The 17,878-nt window shown below is 37.2% G+C and overlaps 1 protein-coding gene across 1 annotated transcript; it reads left to right on the top strand.

The window, feature by feature from the left end:
* Positions 1–3,167: 3,167 nt before the first annotated feature.
* On the top strand, positions 3,168–6,882 carry fastkd5 (FASTK mitochondrial RNA regulator 5). The gene is made up of 2 exons (XM_006788406.3): positions 3,168–3,266; positions 3,764–6,882. Exon 2 carries the CDS (start codon positions 3,776–3,778, stop codon positions 6,191–6,193), a length of 2,418 nt encoding a protein of 805 aa, XP_006788469.2. The 5' UTR covers positions 3,168–3,266; positions 3,764–3,775; the 3' UTR covers positions 6,194–6,882.
* Positions 6,883–17,878: the final 10,996 nt, after the last annotated feature.

Below are 17,878 nucleotides of genomic sequence, written 5' to 3'. Positions count from 1 at the left end.
CAAAAAAGTGCACAACCATGTGCTACTATTATGATTTGCTAGGATTTTGGGAATCGTAGTAAGATTGCGAAAGTGGCGCGAGTAGACTCTCCTTTTAACCATGTGGTGAATGAAGGGCGGTTCCCAGCCAGCGTAGCGGAGCCTCAACTCCTTCATTAGCATAAATCCTCTACTTCCTCTCCAAGTGGGACTCTGAAGTTTCCCCACTTAATTCATATATTGTAGCTATACATAAAAAGGTGGTCACATAGATAAGCCGTTTCAATAGGGGGAAAATATATCAAATTGCCTCCCATTATAATCACTGGACGGGACGCCTTATGGCTCTCTAATTTGATTTTGGTGATGTTTACACGTGGAATAAATATGTTTTATGAGATTTAATACATTCTTAAAATAATTCGATCGAACGATAAAGAAATGTATTCAATTTGTTTAAACTGGATGATAGTATACGTCTGTGTGCTAAATCTGTTTACTACATAAATAAAATAAAATATTATTTTGGGAATTTTCTGGGATGGCTTTTCAGATTTGTAGCTGACCAGAATTTGACGCAGTGTAACCAAAACAGAATCTTAGAAATGAAACGAATAATAATGATGATAACATTTTTCGACTTTCTATGTTTTATTTTTTTTCGTTTTGTTTTTTATTTGACATTATTTACAATATTAGATAAATAAAAAAAAATTATAATAGATTTTTATCTTTAGTTTTAATAAAAGACTATACCACCATGCTTCTGTATACAATTTAACTGTAACATTTAGTAACATAAAAATATTCATTAATGTCAGCAACAAGTTTTACAAAGGGAATCCAAAGGCCACCTACATGGCTCAGTGTCTTTTGCTGGGGCTATACCTTCTCAAAGGACATAAGACCAGCAGAAATAAGAGAATTGTCTTGCATATGGCCGTAGGTCAGTGTAGTTCACCTCTAACCCCTGGATTCATTCATGTGTGAAGTCACACAATGGAGGCACAGATTTTGAAATTGCCTTTTCTGCTCAAACAGAAGAGAAATGCAAATGTAACAGACAGAAAGCATTGCATTGAAAACATATGAACGATTATGATGTTGCACTTTAATGAAAAATAAAACAAAAAATAAAATGGATACAATAACTATTTCAAAGAGGTGTACGTCTCACTTCAACTGTTATTTCTGTGACATATTTAACATTTCCCAAAATTCACTTTGAGGATTCAAAAAACAAACCAGCAAACAAAAACATGGGGATGGCAACATTACAAATCAATCTTTTATTTTGCTAACAGTGTTTTTTTGCAGGCATAGAATGTATACAGCATATAGTGGAAATCTTCAAAAACTAACAACAGCAACAACTGTTGTTTAAAATCGAGGTGTTTGAAGAGAATATGTAGAATCTCATGTGGTAAAAATGTGACCGCGAGCTTGCCTAAGTGTGATAAAACTAAAACACTTACTTAGAATTTACTCACCACAATTTTATAATTAAACTGAACCTTAGACAGTTTTAGTGTTAGGAATGAATCTTTCACAGAAACAAGTTGTGTTGCATTTAAGAGAAAGAAAAACATCAAAACCAGATATTTTTCTAGTCAACCAACTTTTATGTTTTTTTAAAAAAAATTGATTGATTAGATTGGTCATTTTCATTATCTGTAAAAAGCAAAAATTCAAGTTAACTGAACTTGAATTGTTTTCTGTTTTAAAAGAAATTAACAAATTTATTAATAAAAGAATAAAAATTTGAAACAACAGTAAGGAGGAGCAAGACAAGATCTATAGAGTGAAAAAACTTAAAGACTTTAAATGGCATCAAGTGTCTGGGCCCTTACATATCTTCTGATATACAACTTGTTTTAGACTTGGGCAGTACATTTTGGAATTAATAAATTATTATGTGTAGAAATATTAGAATAAACACACTTGAATAAAATATGGAACATCTAAACGGGACAATAATGGTTAACGTGGGTCATACCTAAATAAACAGAGAGGGAAAAAGAAAAGAAAAAAAATTGATAGATTTTAAAAATAAAACATGTTTTACAGTATAACCTAGTTTGATAGCTCAGCTTCTCACACAACAAATACGAAAAAGAGTTACCCCTTTTTTCTTAATATTTTGCTTCCAATGAATTAAATGCCAGGTTTTCCGAAGATATGCTAAACTTTTTCTTTGAACATTGGATGTTTTTATTCATTTTTAGTTCCGTCCTGAATCGTTCCAACATAAAAAAAAAGTTACCAAACTCTAAGGCTGAAGCAGTTTTGTATCTACAAAAAACAGACAACTTAGCATATAAATATGAAAAAATCTATAAATAATATCTGCCATATAAAAACATAAAATATAAAATAGTATTTTTGCACTAACAAGTTGACTCGCAAAGAGCTTGGAACACAAAAGAAGAAGTGGCAGGCCTTAAAAATGTTAGAGCAGATGAACAGTACATGAAAGTTATGTAATTAACAAATAAGAAAAAAAATAGTCTGAGTTGTGTTGAAGCATAAAGTTGGTCTTACCAAATACTGACTTTCAAGCTCTTTCCCATTTCCTAGCAACGAATTAAAAAACAAGGTAGCTCAAGACTTTTGCACAGTACTGTAACCATTGAATCAACATAAAATATAAAAGTAATTATCACAAAAACTGTTGTATTTCTATATTGTTTCTTAGTTCCAGAATCACATTTATTTATGTACTACTAGGTACTGATGTAAAATAAGATTTAAACAAGAATGGTTTTTATGGTATGCAAACATCTTAGGTCAGGTAGGGTGTTTTTTTGTTTTGATCAAATGTGATAATTATTATTAATTAGTATCAGTTAACACAACTTGTGTTATTGTTGATGTGTTCTCATTGCGGCTCGTTGAATGAGTAGTTTTGAACCTACCCAGCTGCCATAGGTCACACACTGCTCGCCACGGAAGTTCGATCAACCTGCCATAATAATATCATACAGTCAGACACGGTACTTTTACAGGCAATTATTATTAAATTTAAGGATCAAATTAAAATTGCGGCGTGCTAATACAGTGCTCTATATTTCAAATTGATGTATTGATTTGTTTTAGAATATGTATGCGTATAACATTGTAGCTGATAATATAAAGTTCATTTTATTTTGGAAATCATATTCACGAGTTCCGGTTTGGTTGCCGTAGGTCTGTCAGAGGAGTCGTTCTAATAGACTAATGCTGTGTGTTCCTGCCATGATTTCTTGAAGTTTCTCACCGTTGCACGTGTTGCTTTTGGATCGTAAAAGGTCAGTTCAACGATCTGGTTAAAATACAAACAGATTTGTGCACTTTTAGTTTAGTGTAGTTTGAATTAGCATCGTGTTTCCTGCTGTCTCATTCTAAAACGTGTCTGACCTCTGTTGGTTTACAGATGGACAGACTACTTTAACATGTAAATCTCTAAATAATTTAGATTTATCGTTTAGTTTAAACTGCAACTTTAAGAGAGAAATATCATGTATTGTAGTCAGTCTCGGAAAGAGCTACAAAGTGCATTATTATAGCCACCATAACAAAAAAATAGTGTATGGTCACGATTGACAAGCAGCTTTATGTTTGTGTCTAAAGTTTCAACATTTAAAAATTAACAAGGAAGCTCATCTGTATGCATCTGTATCTTTTTAACTGTGGCTTTAATACAAACAATGTATAATTTATTCATTTGTAAGATATGTTTTTGCTTGGCACATTACTTGACTTGGAACATGACTTTTGTTTTGCTGTATTTTGCTATGTTTTCTAGTGTGGTACACCCATGGCTGCCTGTGTGGTGTGTCGCTGGATGCCCAGGCTACGCCACCTCCCAGGCCTGAGAAAAGGCTTTGCCAGGGCTCAGCATGTGCATATCAAACCAGAGGATGAAGCTGATGATCTGGAGGAAAAGAGAATCTTATCGCAGCACAATGAAGTATGTTTAGAAGGTTACAAGCTCCGTTACAGCCCTTCTTCATATCATCACTCTGCATTGAACTCTGCAGCCTCCCATAGCCAAACAGACAATGATGAAGATGAGCAGTGTCTACCCACTCTCGCACCTTCTTTCTGGCAACGGAGCAATCGCTACAGTGTGAGTTGCTCACGACACCTCTCCAGCTCAAAGAACACTCTTCTGGACTTGGCTTTCAATAAAAGCTCTGAACCAGAGAGAACCTCAGCGTCCTCTTACCAGAGAAAACCTGTACTACCAGATGTTAAAGTAGAGACGCGTGCCTTCCACAAATGCAGACCAGAGTATGCCTCAATGAGACTAGACCTTAACCAAAGACCTCACCCACTCAAATGGGAGGAGGCAATGCAGCTGCTCCAAAAAGTGGCTGTTTTAAAGAGCAGCATGAAAGCGTCTGATGTGTCTCAGTTTCTTATGGAGCTCAGTCGATTGCACCCAGACAAGATGCCGTTAGTGAGGAGTGACCAGCGCTTCATCATGCTCCTCCGATATTCCGTGGAACACCTTCGCCACTTTACTCAACTTCAGCTGCTGGAGGTGCTGCAGTCGTTTGTGTGGCTGGGCATGCCCTCTGCCCACACTGTACTCGAACTGTACGAGACTGAGCTGAGTCGCCGGTCCAGTCAGATGACTTTGCATCAGTTGATTTTAGCTGCTGATTTGTGGCGCTGTATAGGGAAGCAGGCACCTCAGTTCCTACTGCACCTCTATGACTCTGTTCGTCTGCATCTGGGACAATTGGGCGTGCCCGAGCTGGTCCAACTGTTGTATATATTGGGAGAGGGTAGGCAGTGTCCAAAAGACTTGATCCGTCCTCTGGAGCAGCTTCTCATGCATCATTTGCTACAATTGCGACCTGAGGAGGTTGGTGTTATATGCTTAGGACTCTTTAAATCCCAAACTTCAATATCTGAGAGTGCAGTGACTCGCATTGTCGATAAGGCACTCTCTTTTGTAAAGGAGATGAGCGACTTTGCCATGGTGAATGTGTTGAAGTACCTGCGTTTCAGTTATTTATATCACAGGGCATGGCTGGAGGCCATGGCAGAGGAAGTTCCTCAGCGTGCCCACAGAATGGGTGTCAAGGGGCTAATGCACGTGGCACTGACCTGTTCTGCTCTTCATTACAGTAATGACAGTATCCTTACTGCTGTCGCTAACAGAGTACCCTTGCTAGTGCCACACTGCAGAAGTAAAGACTCATGCAAACTCTTGTGGGCTTATGGCACATTAGGGTTTCTCCCATCACGGAGTCCAAGCTTCTATCCAAGTCTTACAGAATCCCTGAGGCATAGGAAAGCTGAATTTCAACGATACCCAGAGCATCTGCTCACTGGTCTTTTAGGCTTGGCCTTTGTCTCACAGTTCCCAGAAGACCTAATTGCATTAGCCTTGAGCCCTGATTTTGTCAACTTAGCACTGAAATGCACACAGCTTGAGCTGAAGAAGGATTTGTTCACTTTAGATGGAGTTGTAGCTTTGGAGTTGCCTCAGTGGACTGGCACTCGACTAAGCAGTGAACTTCGAGATGAGGTTACAGAAATGCTGTGGAAGTTTGCTCAGTCAGATGTGTGCCAGAAACCTGAGGTTCAGGAGGCAGAATCTGCTCTGAAAGATCTGCTTGGTGGAGAGGAGTTTGTATGTAAAAGAATGATCCTTCCCCATACTCGCTCCATTGACCTGGAAGTGCACCTCAACTCCACTGGGCAGCCTGTACCTGTGAACCAAGCATCTCTAGAACAGAGCTCATCCACATTTCCTTCTAATCAGGGTTGGGGGAAATTAAATGTAGGAATTACAATAACTGATGAACTTTTAGAACAGTTGATAAATAAAAACAACACAAAAGCGCCTTTGGCTCAATCACCTAAAGTGAAGACTACATCTCTTCAAAGATTACGGCCCGATGAAAGTGGGAGACTCTTTGACACAGTGCTAGACTTGACCACTGATATTATAGAAACTCTGACCAAACCCAGTCACCTTGGGCCTTCTCGCAAGGACTCCAATGAGATAGTCAAAATTGCAGTACAGGTCTCGAACAGGAACCACTTCTGCTCCCAGTCACAGCAGCTCCTGGGACTTCATGCCATGAAGAGAAGGCAGTTAAAGATAGCAGGCTATAGGGTTGTAGAGCTTAGTTATCAAGAGTGGTTTCCATTGCTGAGGAAAAGCAGAGCCGAGAAGCTGGCATATCTGCACTGCAAACTCTACGACAATCTATAATGATTCCCAGACCTGTAAGAGCCATAGTAAAGTGGAGAAAATGTGGAGTCTGTTGCAAACTATATAACCATGAGGCTTCTGGAAAATCTTTACAGTGTGCAAAATATTTGCACATTGCAGAATAAAATATGTTTTATATTGCAAAAATGTTTTTTGTTGAGATTTTTGTAAAAATATATTTTTACATTTACATTTCAAGACTGTAAAAACTTGATATAAAAACTAAAGCATCAGCTTTTCAATGCCTGGCTGTAGTATAAAATACATTTGACATTTGTATGTTCTTGTGTGTTTACTTAAATGTTAAGCTTTTCCTGATTCAAATCAATGATGATAGCCTTTTCAGAGGTCAGTTCTTCTGTCTCAAGTGTGAACCTGCCCAGTTTGCACATTAAATATGTCACATGTGAATACGGAATTAAAGGCGATGCTTGTTTAGGAATCTGTATTACGACACCTGGAAAGCCAAAACTTGTTATATAACTTAATAAAGACAGGATTAAAATGGGATGCCACAACCTTTTAGCAAATGAAAACCAAAAATAACAGCATTTTATGTCTAACATGTTTTTTCAAATTCAAACATGGATCTGGGTCTTCTTTCATTTTCACAGCAAAACTGTTCTGCTCATGCAAGCAGCTTGTTTATTCAAGACCATTGTGACAGTGAATTAAAAAGTGTTCAAGGATTCAAGGGTTTTTATTGTCATTTCAACACATCTGTTCACATGAGGTCAAACAGAATTTTAGGTCCCATTTAAAGCCAACAAGAATAAATACACAACAGGAGAAATGCATACAAAAACAAGTGCTAAAAACATTTACAGTGTAAATTAAGTGGAAACAAAAACGTGACAGTAGGAAATTCAGCTATTCATTCATCATGTGGGCAATGTAATTATCTTTTGCATCTTTGGGGAGTGTTTTTTAAAGAACGCCTCATGTTGGATATAATTTTCTATAATGTTGTAGTTCAACTTTAAAAAAAAAAACTTTAAAGTAAAATTTAAACAAAGTTCAAAAGATTAACAAGACAAACTGGCATCATTAAATGATGATGGACCTAAACTGTCGATAAAATGCACTTTTTATTTTTTTTGAAAGTGAGTGAAGACCTTGAATGAAATTAACCTTTATGGATAGAACATTAAGTACAGTTATGTAAAAGCTGAGTAAGTCAAAATGTACAGCCTTTAGCTGCTCAGCGATTGCTTAATAACTATGAAATCAACTATATTCACTTGCTTTTAAGCCAAGATTTGTGCAACCATCTTACTGATAGGCTTAAAAACGACATTTTAGAGTAGTAGGATACACCATTCTTAAGCATTATAGCATTTGCCCATTAATATGAAGAATTAATGTAAATCTGGTGCTGCTCAGAATTTTCAACCAGCGTTACCTAATAAATAAGTTCGAGTCTACAAGTCATAAACTAGTCACATAGCCACTAAACCTGGGAAATTATTCCTAATAGAACTCATGTTCTCAAATTCAGCTACTTTTGACTCCTCCGAGCTATCCGAAAATGGCTTTGTTCCGCAGGTCATGTTTTTTTTTAAGGATGAAAGAAATTGTTAGAACTATTTTCTGTGACACCTGTTTGTTTGCCTTGTAGCTGTAAACACAAAGTGGTGTAGCGGTAGAACAGAGTGCTTGCGGAACCGATTTTTTTATTGCAGAGTTTTTACATTCCTGTTTTCTTTGCCTGTAACTCAAGAGTGTGTTTGCTACTGACAGTATGGCATTTCAATGCAATTTCCTAAATTCCACTCATGGAAAAACGCTGTATGCATCACTTTTCACGGTTAAAAATTATTAATAAAACATGAATGGTGAGTATTTTCACATTGGATATATGTTGTAAGAGTTTGCAAGTTGATTCATGCAATCTATCGACATGCATGGAAATCAGTGCAATGCCGGAAATCATCCAGTTTTTGCTTACATATCAGTGTCTAGGAATATAATAAAAAAAAAGCTGAAATGAGCCCTTGTGTGGTGAGACTGCAGGTGTGCTGTCCATTCTTAAAATGTTTGTTCCTTCCCGTTCTGTCTCTCCTTTTCTTTGTGGCTCCCTGAAGATGTTGTTGGTGCTTTAATCTTGCCAGCTGCCCTAAACAAAAAGCCGCTTCAAGGACTCTTTGTTGGACTGTGCCAAAAAGAAAGGCAAAAAAACACAGCTGGTTGAAATATTTTAACAGTAATAATTCCCAGATGCACTGAGCAGATTTAAAATTGAAGTGTGTGATTATCTGAATTTTTACGCTTCAGGAATTAAGGGGGAAAACAAAATAAACCTGAAGTGAAGCTCAGGCCACAAGCAAGTACCCTAATTCCTCTCTCTCTCATTTTGTCACATCCTTTAAGTCCCTTGCTGGGGAGAGAAGAGTGATATGGGGTGACAGGGGTGGAAATGAGCACTATAAAAGACAAATTCAATCAACTCTACATCTGTCTGCATATGTGGGAGTGCTTGATGATGTCCCAGGAGGAGCTGGAGGACGCAGCAGGCCACTCTTATGCCACTGCCTCCTGCAGGGGGAATTAGAAGTGAATGAATGGAGGGAGAGCATTGTGCTATGCCTGAAACTTGCCAGCAGAGAGCATTCTTCCCTTAGGAAACATCACATTCTGACAGAGTAGCAATGGTGCAATATTTCCATGGCAGCTTGATATTTTTGAGCATTTGAATATTTGCAAGACACTCACATTAAAGAAATAATTAAAATGCAATGTGTGCACGTCATAAGATCACTGGAAACACAATTTTAAAGTTAAAATAACACACAAGGAAAATTTATTTACATTCGATCAACAGCACATAGTGCTTATAACAATATAACCAATCTACACACCCATCAAAGATAAAAGAAGCACATTCAAAGGGAGTTGCTGTTCTGTCATAAGGTAGAAAGGAGTCAATAAATACCTTCCCTTTTCTTCACAGATCTGAAAAAACTATAAAGAGAATTCACATTTTGGGACTTTCAAGTCAGTGCCTTGCCCGCAGCTACAAATTTCACAGTTCTGGGGTTGCAGGAAGCATGCTTTTGAAGTTGATATGATTCAGTTTCTCATTTAGCACCATTTTCTCTGGATTCAAACGTAACTCATTGGATAGTCAAATAAATCCTTTATCCATCTAAGGAGATAACAAAAATAATGTTTTCAGGTTAACCCTAACCAGTGCAAACGTGTTTCAGAAATAGGCGCTCTCTGCCACAGAGACACAGTTTAATAGATTGTGTGGAAAAAGTACAATTATTATCATCTTAGATTGGATGATTATGCACAATGAATTCTGAGTAACAGTCAAAGCAAAGTGATAAAAATTCTTCTATTTCTTTCTTCATATCTCACCAATAACAAGATATTTATTGAGTCATTACCCTGCTATAAACAAAAGTAAGTAAAGAGAGAATAATCATTAGGCTTAGACACTTTTCAAATGCAACCAGTATTTCAGCAGTTAATCGAGGAGGCTCTGGTAGAGTGAATGCTCTCTCAGTAATCCTGTCTTATTTGCATTTCAATTCTTTTCCTTTTCTCAACCTAATCCATTGCAGTCTGAAAGTAGCCTAAGCTCCATCAACATTTCTTAACTTATCTCAACATAGGCATATAGTACTCTCTGTCTGCTATAATTCCTTAATTTACCTTTCAGTATAAACAGACAAATCCTAGTGTCACATATTCTTTAAAAATTGATGAATTACCTGTACAGTTACTAGCCAAGGGAGAAATCTATTTCATAGACTCGAGTCTTGAATTGGCTCCTTGACATTGTCAAGTGAGGGGAATAGGTGTGGATTAACCAGATATATGCAAATGATTTCCCCTGCGGCGTTATGTCAAATGATCCCCATCACAGTTTTGAAAGGACTAAATACTGCCTGTGTCTTAAGTGTTTCTGTATCACTCTCTCTCACTGTCACTTCCTTTCTGACCTCTTCAGTGTTCAATAGCACGTGTGGCTCCTTGCCTTTAAGATTCCAAACACATAGACTGCGCTTAACCAACTGCTTCAGGAACACGGCTGATAGGGAGTGTTTGCATTCCTTCCTCGTCTCAGCTTCTATTGATAGACCTTAAAAAAAGTGAACGAGGTGAGGGTTTGCTGCTTGGTTCCACATTTATTAGGAGATAAATGTTTTCGCCTGAAGAACACAGTGAATTTTGTTTGATGTGTGGTGTAATTTTCTTTATTTTCTCTTTATTTTTATTTATTTATTTAGTTTTTATCCCTAAGAAAATAAAGAGAATGTTTTTCATGGGCTATACAAGCTTTAATCCATGCAATTGCACGAGCCAGCACTGGCCCACGGACCATCTTAAATCTTCCCCAGAAATATTCTAAAACTCAAGCAAAACAACCCTCAAAAAAATCTATAAGAAGCCTGATTATGATAAGAAATCCTGAGGCTAATGAATGAGGCTATACTCAAATCCACTCCACTGTTTTTCTCATCCACCTGTGTAACAGTCAGAGAACTGACAAGATGTAGCCTAATTTAATTGCTGATATAGATGGATGGTTTTTATGTTGTTCAACATTGTTTTATATCGTCGTTGTAGCTATATTCCATGTTATGCTCTGTTACACAATATGTGGCTCTAATTTTACTTTAGCTATGTCAGTATGGCCCTCTGGTAAAATGTATATTTCCCATCTCTGCTTTAGTTTCACATGGACAGAGAAAAATAATCACTAAACAAGAGGTGATACTATTCTGTTTCAGCCTTTGACATGACAAAGCTCTGGGATGCTACGATTTCTATTAGGTCAGTTTCTCATGTATGGTGGTAGCAGTTAGTTGTTCCTTTCCAAAGAAAAAGATTGCAAGTAGCCCAAGAAAATATCCATTATGACTAGAAGGGCCTTTACAAGGAAACAGTTGAACAAGAGAAGCAAAACAATGATAATATGCAGCTTGGTTATTCAGTTCAAAAGTTCATCGGGAATAAAAATTTGCAAATGAAAAACTCCTGTAATTAAAGCATATGCTGTTGCAATTAAAATCTCCTTGATCATACAGCAGGGACTATTTTTAGCAAGCTTGTAAAAGCGTAAGGTACTGGGGGAAAATGGTTCTTTGTTTCAATGCTAATTAATATTATTTGTCTTCCTCCCTGTGAGAGATAAGTTCAAGATGACACTTGCGCAAACAGAGTTGCATAAGCACAACGCTGTCCCTCTACACTCATCACTTGGTCACACAGATCATTACAGCGCAAAGCAGGATTGATGCAAGCTCACAAAGTCAGTGGAACTGTACAGCAGAGTCACTGTAATACAGTCGCACCATGGCATTTGCAAAGGGGTCATGGCATTATAAAACTTCGTAATCATGCAAATTCTGGCTAGCACGTCACAAAGAATTTCAAGGTCAGTTTTGGTTTACTTCACTGCAACGGCCCTGAAACTTTTTTTTTTTTTTTGTTAATAAAGCGATTTCAAATCCCCATTTTAATACCATTTATGTAAACACTGATGAAGATTGCCACTTTATGGGTGTAAAATTGGCTACCCACACACAAATGATTACAACAAAGTGATAGACATAGCCTATATTTTGTGAATGATGTGACAAAAGCCGGTGTCTTTTTTATCAAAACAGCATGCAGCTCATGGTTTGTTCAAGTTCCTCTAGAAATAAAAATAGTCTTGGAACCACACATGCTCCTAAGTCATCATATATTCAGCAGCTTGTTACCATGTATGCCTGTCTGCCTTTTGGCACGAAGCAGGTAGTGCACAGATGACTGTTGGTGCAGGAACCAAGGGTGAGGAGAGCAGTCAGTGAGCTGAGAGATCAAAAAAATTTCCATTGACCTGAGGGGAACTGGAGACTGGTTATAATTATCTATTGGTGTGACATCTTTTATATTACCTGTAGCCTTTTATTTTTATTGTTAATATAAAACATAGATAACTGCCGTGTGAATAATGAACAAAAAAAGCATCAAAGCCAATTGAGTCAATTAAAGAAATATGCGTTTGGAACACCAGATTTTGTGAGTTCTTTAACTGCCACAAGGTAACATGGAAAAAGACATTTTCATTTGTTGCTTTTGAACAATGAAATCATAAAGCCTTAAGCAATATCTACAAATCCAAGAGCTTATAAGCATCACATTGAATTAAAGCACTGATGTATTTTTTTACGTGGTTATATGGGTTCAGTTATTCTCTTTCAATTAACAGGGTCTAAAAACTTTCAGCAACAGCTGAGTCACAGCACTGAAACTTCAGCCTGACACATATCAGGATTCAGGCTGCTTATCGTGCAGGATGGGTGAAGGTGAGAAGAGAAACGGCTGCAACAAACAGAACAGGAGTTGCAATTTTGGCACAAATCAATGACACCCTTACTTTGGGCGCATTAAGCAAAAGCTCAGTGCACCAACAGCTTATACACAAGGATAAAGATCACTTGCAGGTTTTAAGTATCAAAGTCCTTGAGAGATGTTCAAAAGTCAATGAAATTACCAATTAATTATTTATGTGCAAAATGTCCTTCCAAATACTACTCATCACTACGGTATCATACACATTTCAAGTTAAAACTCTTGAAAACTTATTTTGAAAATCTTGTTGTTTCCAAGTTGACTCTGTTGGTGTGAGTTGGTTCAAAGTTGCCACCTAAAGGATTCAGATAAAGGATGTGAAGGAATCATATACCATTCACATACCATCTGTTTAACTAGCCAGTGCATTTATCACCATTACTGCTTCTAAATGTGACATTTCTGTTGTCCCATTTGGGCACTTTGACTGAAGAGGTATACATTTTACAATTTACAGTTTTAAATAAATGCTGAAATACTGAAGGCACTTTGTCCCCAAAATATAATGAATGCTGACACCCAAGAGCTTGTGTGCCATTTATCTTTTTGACAAACTTGAACTCCATTTATGTCATGTGTGTTGAAGTCAGTGACAATTTCTGGACCCAGTATATTTAAGGTGGCAGAGTTGAAGATGAAACGGGACTGGCAGAGCTCACAGGGCTGATGGTGGTGGCAGGAGTCACCATGACAAGGAAGACAGAATATACGGGCAGATGAAGCAGGGTGTGGAGAAGCAGAAGGACTGAGACTTGGGAAGAGGACAGAAGCTGTCACTATGTGGAGAAGCTTGGCTGGACTGGCAGGTGAGGTGGTGGAGTAATCTAAGAGAATTGTTCAAATGTAAAAAGAAAAAAAGAACAGAACAAAAAGAAATCAAGACAAGCAGAAAGACCTGCAGTTTCTATCACTTAGCCAGAAAGAAGCAGAGAGTGACTGAAATGCTGAGTTAGATATACTGCCGGTGATGAGTTAATGAGAATCAAGATACATGGGAGAAGTTTTCTGCCAAGAGCACTTGGAAGGTTAGACTCTTTTTTTTTAAGTATTCCTAAAGTTCATCTTAGCACAATTAAAAATGACTGTAGTAACTGTTGCAATGATAATGCATTTTAGTATTATTTGTCTTTGTCCCTAAGCAGTCACAACAGAAGGCTGCACCTCTCTGAGCCTGAGTTCTTTCTGTTAAAAGGCAGTTTTTCCTTCCCACTGTTGCGAAGTGCTTGTAAAGGCAGCTTTCTTGCCACTTTGCTTTTGGTCCAGGTGTGTGGCAGTCTAGTTTTTCCACTGTGTGTACTGTAAAATGTTTACTTTATTTGCTTGATGTTTTGGTGCACTGCCTCTGTGTGGTTAAGAAGCAGAAATCCTTCCGTGCATGTTTTTTTGTCATCTGCTTTGCTGCAAATAGTTCTTTAACTTGCTTTGGGAAATTCTGGGACACGTGATGAAGCCTTTGCCTCAGGCTTGCTAACTAAAGGGTCCACCGTCAAACCAGCCCATTAAATTGAATCTGCAATTATTCTCCTGAATTATTCTTAGAAACTACAATGAGCCATCCAAGTAATTTGATTGCATTTGAAAGAAACATTGCAATACGTATTCAGTTGAATTAATGTTTGCAGAGATGTAATGGATTGAACATGTTTGCTAGCAGCATATGCAATTATTTATGTTCTTAAAAATTATTTATGGCATAAAACCCCTGATGCTAAGAGCAATTTATTAACCATGCTTGTTTTATTAATATATATATATATATATATATATATATATATATATATATATATATATATATATATAAATGCACTATATGAATGGCAGCATCATTATTATCATTGGGAGCTGCCTAAAAATGTCCTGTCAGTAGTGTAGTAGATTAGTATATTAGAATTTTTATTTTTAATTTTTATAAGTTAGTTAAGAATGTTGCAAAATTGCTGTGTAAAAGATACCATTCTAAAAACTTGTAGAGAATATAATTTAAAAAGGGAAAGGTTTTAAGTATTATTTGAAAAAAAAAAAACATTTAAAAAAGTTTTTGGCAGGAAGACCTCAGGGCACACTTCCCCCATTAACAGTAATGGGGAAAGTTGAAGGGAGTGCCATGGCTATGACTCACATAGAGAGAGAAAAAGCAATGCAGGGAAACAAAACAAGAGACAAAAGGAAAGGGATTACAGAGGACACAGAGGCAGAGAGGGGGATGTACAACTAGCGATAATCACTGTGACTGTAAATATTAATGCTGTCATAAATAGAAGGGGAAATGCCACATAGTGATGATGAAATGTTGCAACACCATGAACTGAAGCAAACATCGAACCCTGAAAGTTTAATCCTACATGTCTGTGATATAAAACCTTTTCTCTGTTCTCAGCTTCAATGGATCAGCTGTTTGGACTTCAACTTGTGTTTGCATGAGGATAGAATTACAACATCACAAAAGCATCACGGTAATCTGTCTCATGCAATGCAGAGGTATATTATTCTTTAGTGGTCCACCACAGATTAATGAACATGCAACCTTTGAGAGGAAATTAAACTTGTCCGCATGCTTTTAAGCATAAGGAAACAATCTTCTGCTTATTGGAAATTTATATTTTAGCATGTAATTATACCCCAGTAACCCTAATAGACACATTTAAAGTGATGCGCTAACAATTGCGTAATGATTAATTATATTATCTCTAACACTTAGGGATCAGGTATTGAGATGTGCAAGGGGGGTAATTACAGAGACAGAGCAGCACACTAATAAACACACACTTGAAAACGCTACACCCACCGCTGCTGGTTAATGAATTCTGTCCTTGCTTGCATTATATCATCAAGAAGTATGCTGCCGGAGACAGTTGATGAAAGGGCTAGTGGAATTTAAAATCTTTCCAGTGTTCCAACTTCTATTTATAAATAAGTGATGAGTTGTACATTGTAGCGCATTCACATTGCTTTGACAATTGCAAAACATTGTGCTCTGCTGCACATTATTGAAGAGCCTTTCCGTTTCATGACCTTGACGTTGTGAGAAATAGAGGATGTAAAGTGTGAGAGTGTATTGTATGCAGCTCCGTTAAAGGGTAGCCTCAGTTAAATCAAAAACAAGTTGCTTCCTTCCTGAATTATATCCACCTTATCGCCTGATGGCAAGCAATGACTAATGGGCGTTTTGAATGAAGTGGTGTGCAAGAAGGACAATTTTTTTTTTTCCTGCGGTGCAACAGTGGGTGCCAGAATGTTACTGTCATATTGGAAAATAAATAATGAATAAAATGAGTGGTCAGTCAGCAAAAGGCCAAAGTGAGCAGTAAATAAGAGGATATAGCAAAAGGGGGGACAGGTGTCATGACACAACAACAAAACATAAAAAAGGAAGATTTACATTCAAAAAAGAGATTGAAAAAATAATTTTAGGTTAGCTATAAATGTCCGGTTCTATTCCAAAGGTGTCTTGTGTTGCACAGACATTTTTTCTGTCAGAATGGGGGGGAGGGGGGGAGTCACTTTTCTTTTTGTTCCCTTACTCTCTGCATGTTCACCAAGCCAATGCATCTTTATACAATTGCCTCTAAAGCCATTTTTTTTAAAAATAGATTTGACTGCATGCAAATCCAGAATTACTGACGTCATTCTTAAGGATTGATGCGCTGCTGGACCTTCTGATCAGACCTTTTTTAAGTTTCTGTCTTTAATGCTTATCAACATATCCTGCTGCTGATTAGGATCCATTCCTGCTTTAATCTGGACAACTTAATTATACAGGAGATGTCAGATTTCCAAGAATGCTCTTATTCTCAGTGTGAGTAAATGCACAATGTCAATATTTGATGTTGCCATCCACCACAAACAGAAAAGTTCAGGTTTTTTGAGAGGGGCAGAAACACATGCATGCAAAATGCAGTTAATTCATATAACATAAAGCCTTTTTTAAATTATTAAAAAACACATTATATTTAAAGATTGAACTATATTATATATATTTAAGCAATTGACAAAACATAATAAATAAATAAATGGATTCAGAGCTTTATAATTTTTCTTTTAAACCAGCAGCTTCGGGGTTTAGTAGTGACACACAAAACTGAAGCTTAGGAAAAATAAATAGTATTCCAATATGGTGAAACTTAGGTGCAAAACAAGGGGAAAGCCCAACTTAATATTACCCTCCTGTTCTGAATCAAAGCACAAATTACTAGTTCCTTTAAAATGATTATGTTAGTTTAATATGGTGGGTTTTTTACTCTGTGAACAGCACTAGGAGCCCTCCATAGCGCTGTATTTAAGAATAATGAAGAAGTGAAATGTCCATCCATCTTCCTATACTCAGGCAGGTTCCACCCTGGACAGGTCGATAGTCTGTTGCATGGCTAACACAGAGAGACACACAACCAGTCACACTCACATTCACACCTAGAGCCATGCAATTCAATTCTGTTTCCTTCACTGTACCCTATAGGTACCTATACTACATTATATATTTCCAGTTTTGAAATATTTGATCCAGAGAAACTGCTACTTCTTTCTTTTCCATGTTCTTCTTTTTCCTCTGCAGTACCTGAATTTAAGTTATACCACCCAGTATTTCAGTGATACAGATCCATTATTACCCTTTAAACAGCAATGTGTACAAAACCTGCTGCTGCCATCTGCAATCATCCCAGCAGGTGCTGGTGGAGAACGGGATTACCTTGATTAATGTAGTTAATATCCTCTGTTCTAATTATAAAATGTAGTGCGTACTGTAAAAGAAGTGGTGTGTGTTTCTACAGCAGCTATTTTCCACGCTTGACTGTTTTCCTCTGAATGAATGTTGCTTTGATCTGGTAGCCAGTGGCTAGGTGGGGAGTTTAACTGTGTTAAAACTAGTGGGAGAAATCTCGCTGTGGGAACAAGAACCCATCAAGATTGCAATTGCTATCAGCACCGCAAACACTCAAGAGAAGAGGAGGAGGGAATTTAGTTCAGTAATCTGCTCATCTGAGGCCTCGATTCATTCACCGCACAAGATGCTCATCACATCCAGTGACAAGAAAGACATTTGTCTTCTGTTTTTAGCTGCATTTCTGTGTCAAATCTGGAATTTTGAATATGCATGTAAAGCCCCACACAAATTCAGGTGTTTTCAAGTATGGAGGATATGTGATGAATTATTAACAGACATTGTGAGATCTAAAATAGTGCCTTTAAATAATTTACCCAAGCTCTTATGGGTTTCATATTGTAAACTAGTGTAGGGATTGATTTGTTGTCTCACATTGCCAAGGTTTTGCTTTAATAATTACAACAGCTGTTTAAAATGATTGCATTTTAATTTGTTTGCCATTCAGAGAAGCTGAA

The sequence above is a fragment of the Neolamprologus brichardi genome, chromosome 16, assembly GCF_056152115.1.
Source record: "Neolamprologus brichardi isolate AB-2024 chromosome 16, ASM5615211v1, whole genome shotgun sequence".
In the NCBI taxonomy this organism is placed as follows: domain Eukaryota; kingdom Metazoa; phylum Chordata; class Actinopteri; order Cichliformes; family Cichlidae; genus Neolamprologus; species Neolamprologus brichardi.
Note: the sequence above shows the minus strand (reverse complement) of the source record. Positions and strands in the feature narration are given on the sequence as shown.

Bases quoted from the DNA above. Each gene is read 5' to 3' on its own strand.
- fastkd5 (XM_006788406.3), top strand. From the start codon at position 3,776: ATGGCTGCCTGTGTGGTGTGTCGCTGGATGCCCAGGCTACGCCACCTC.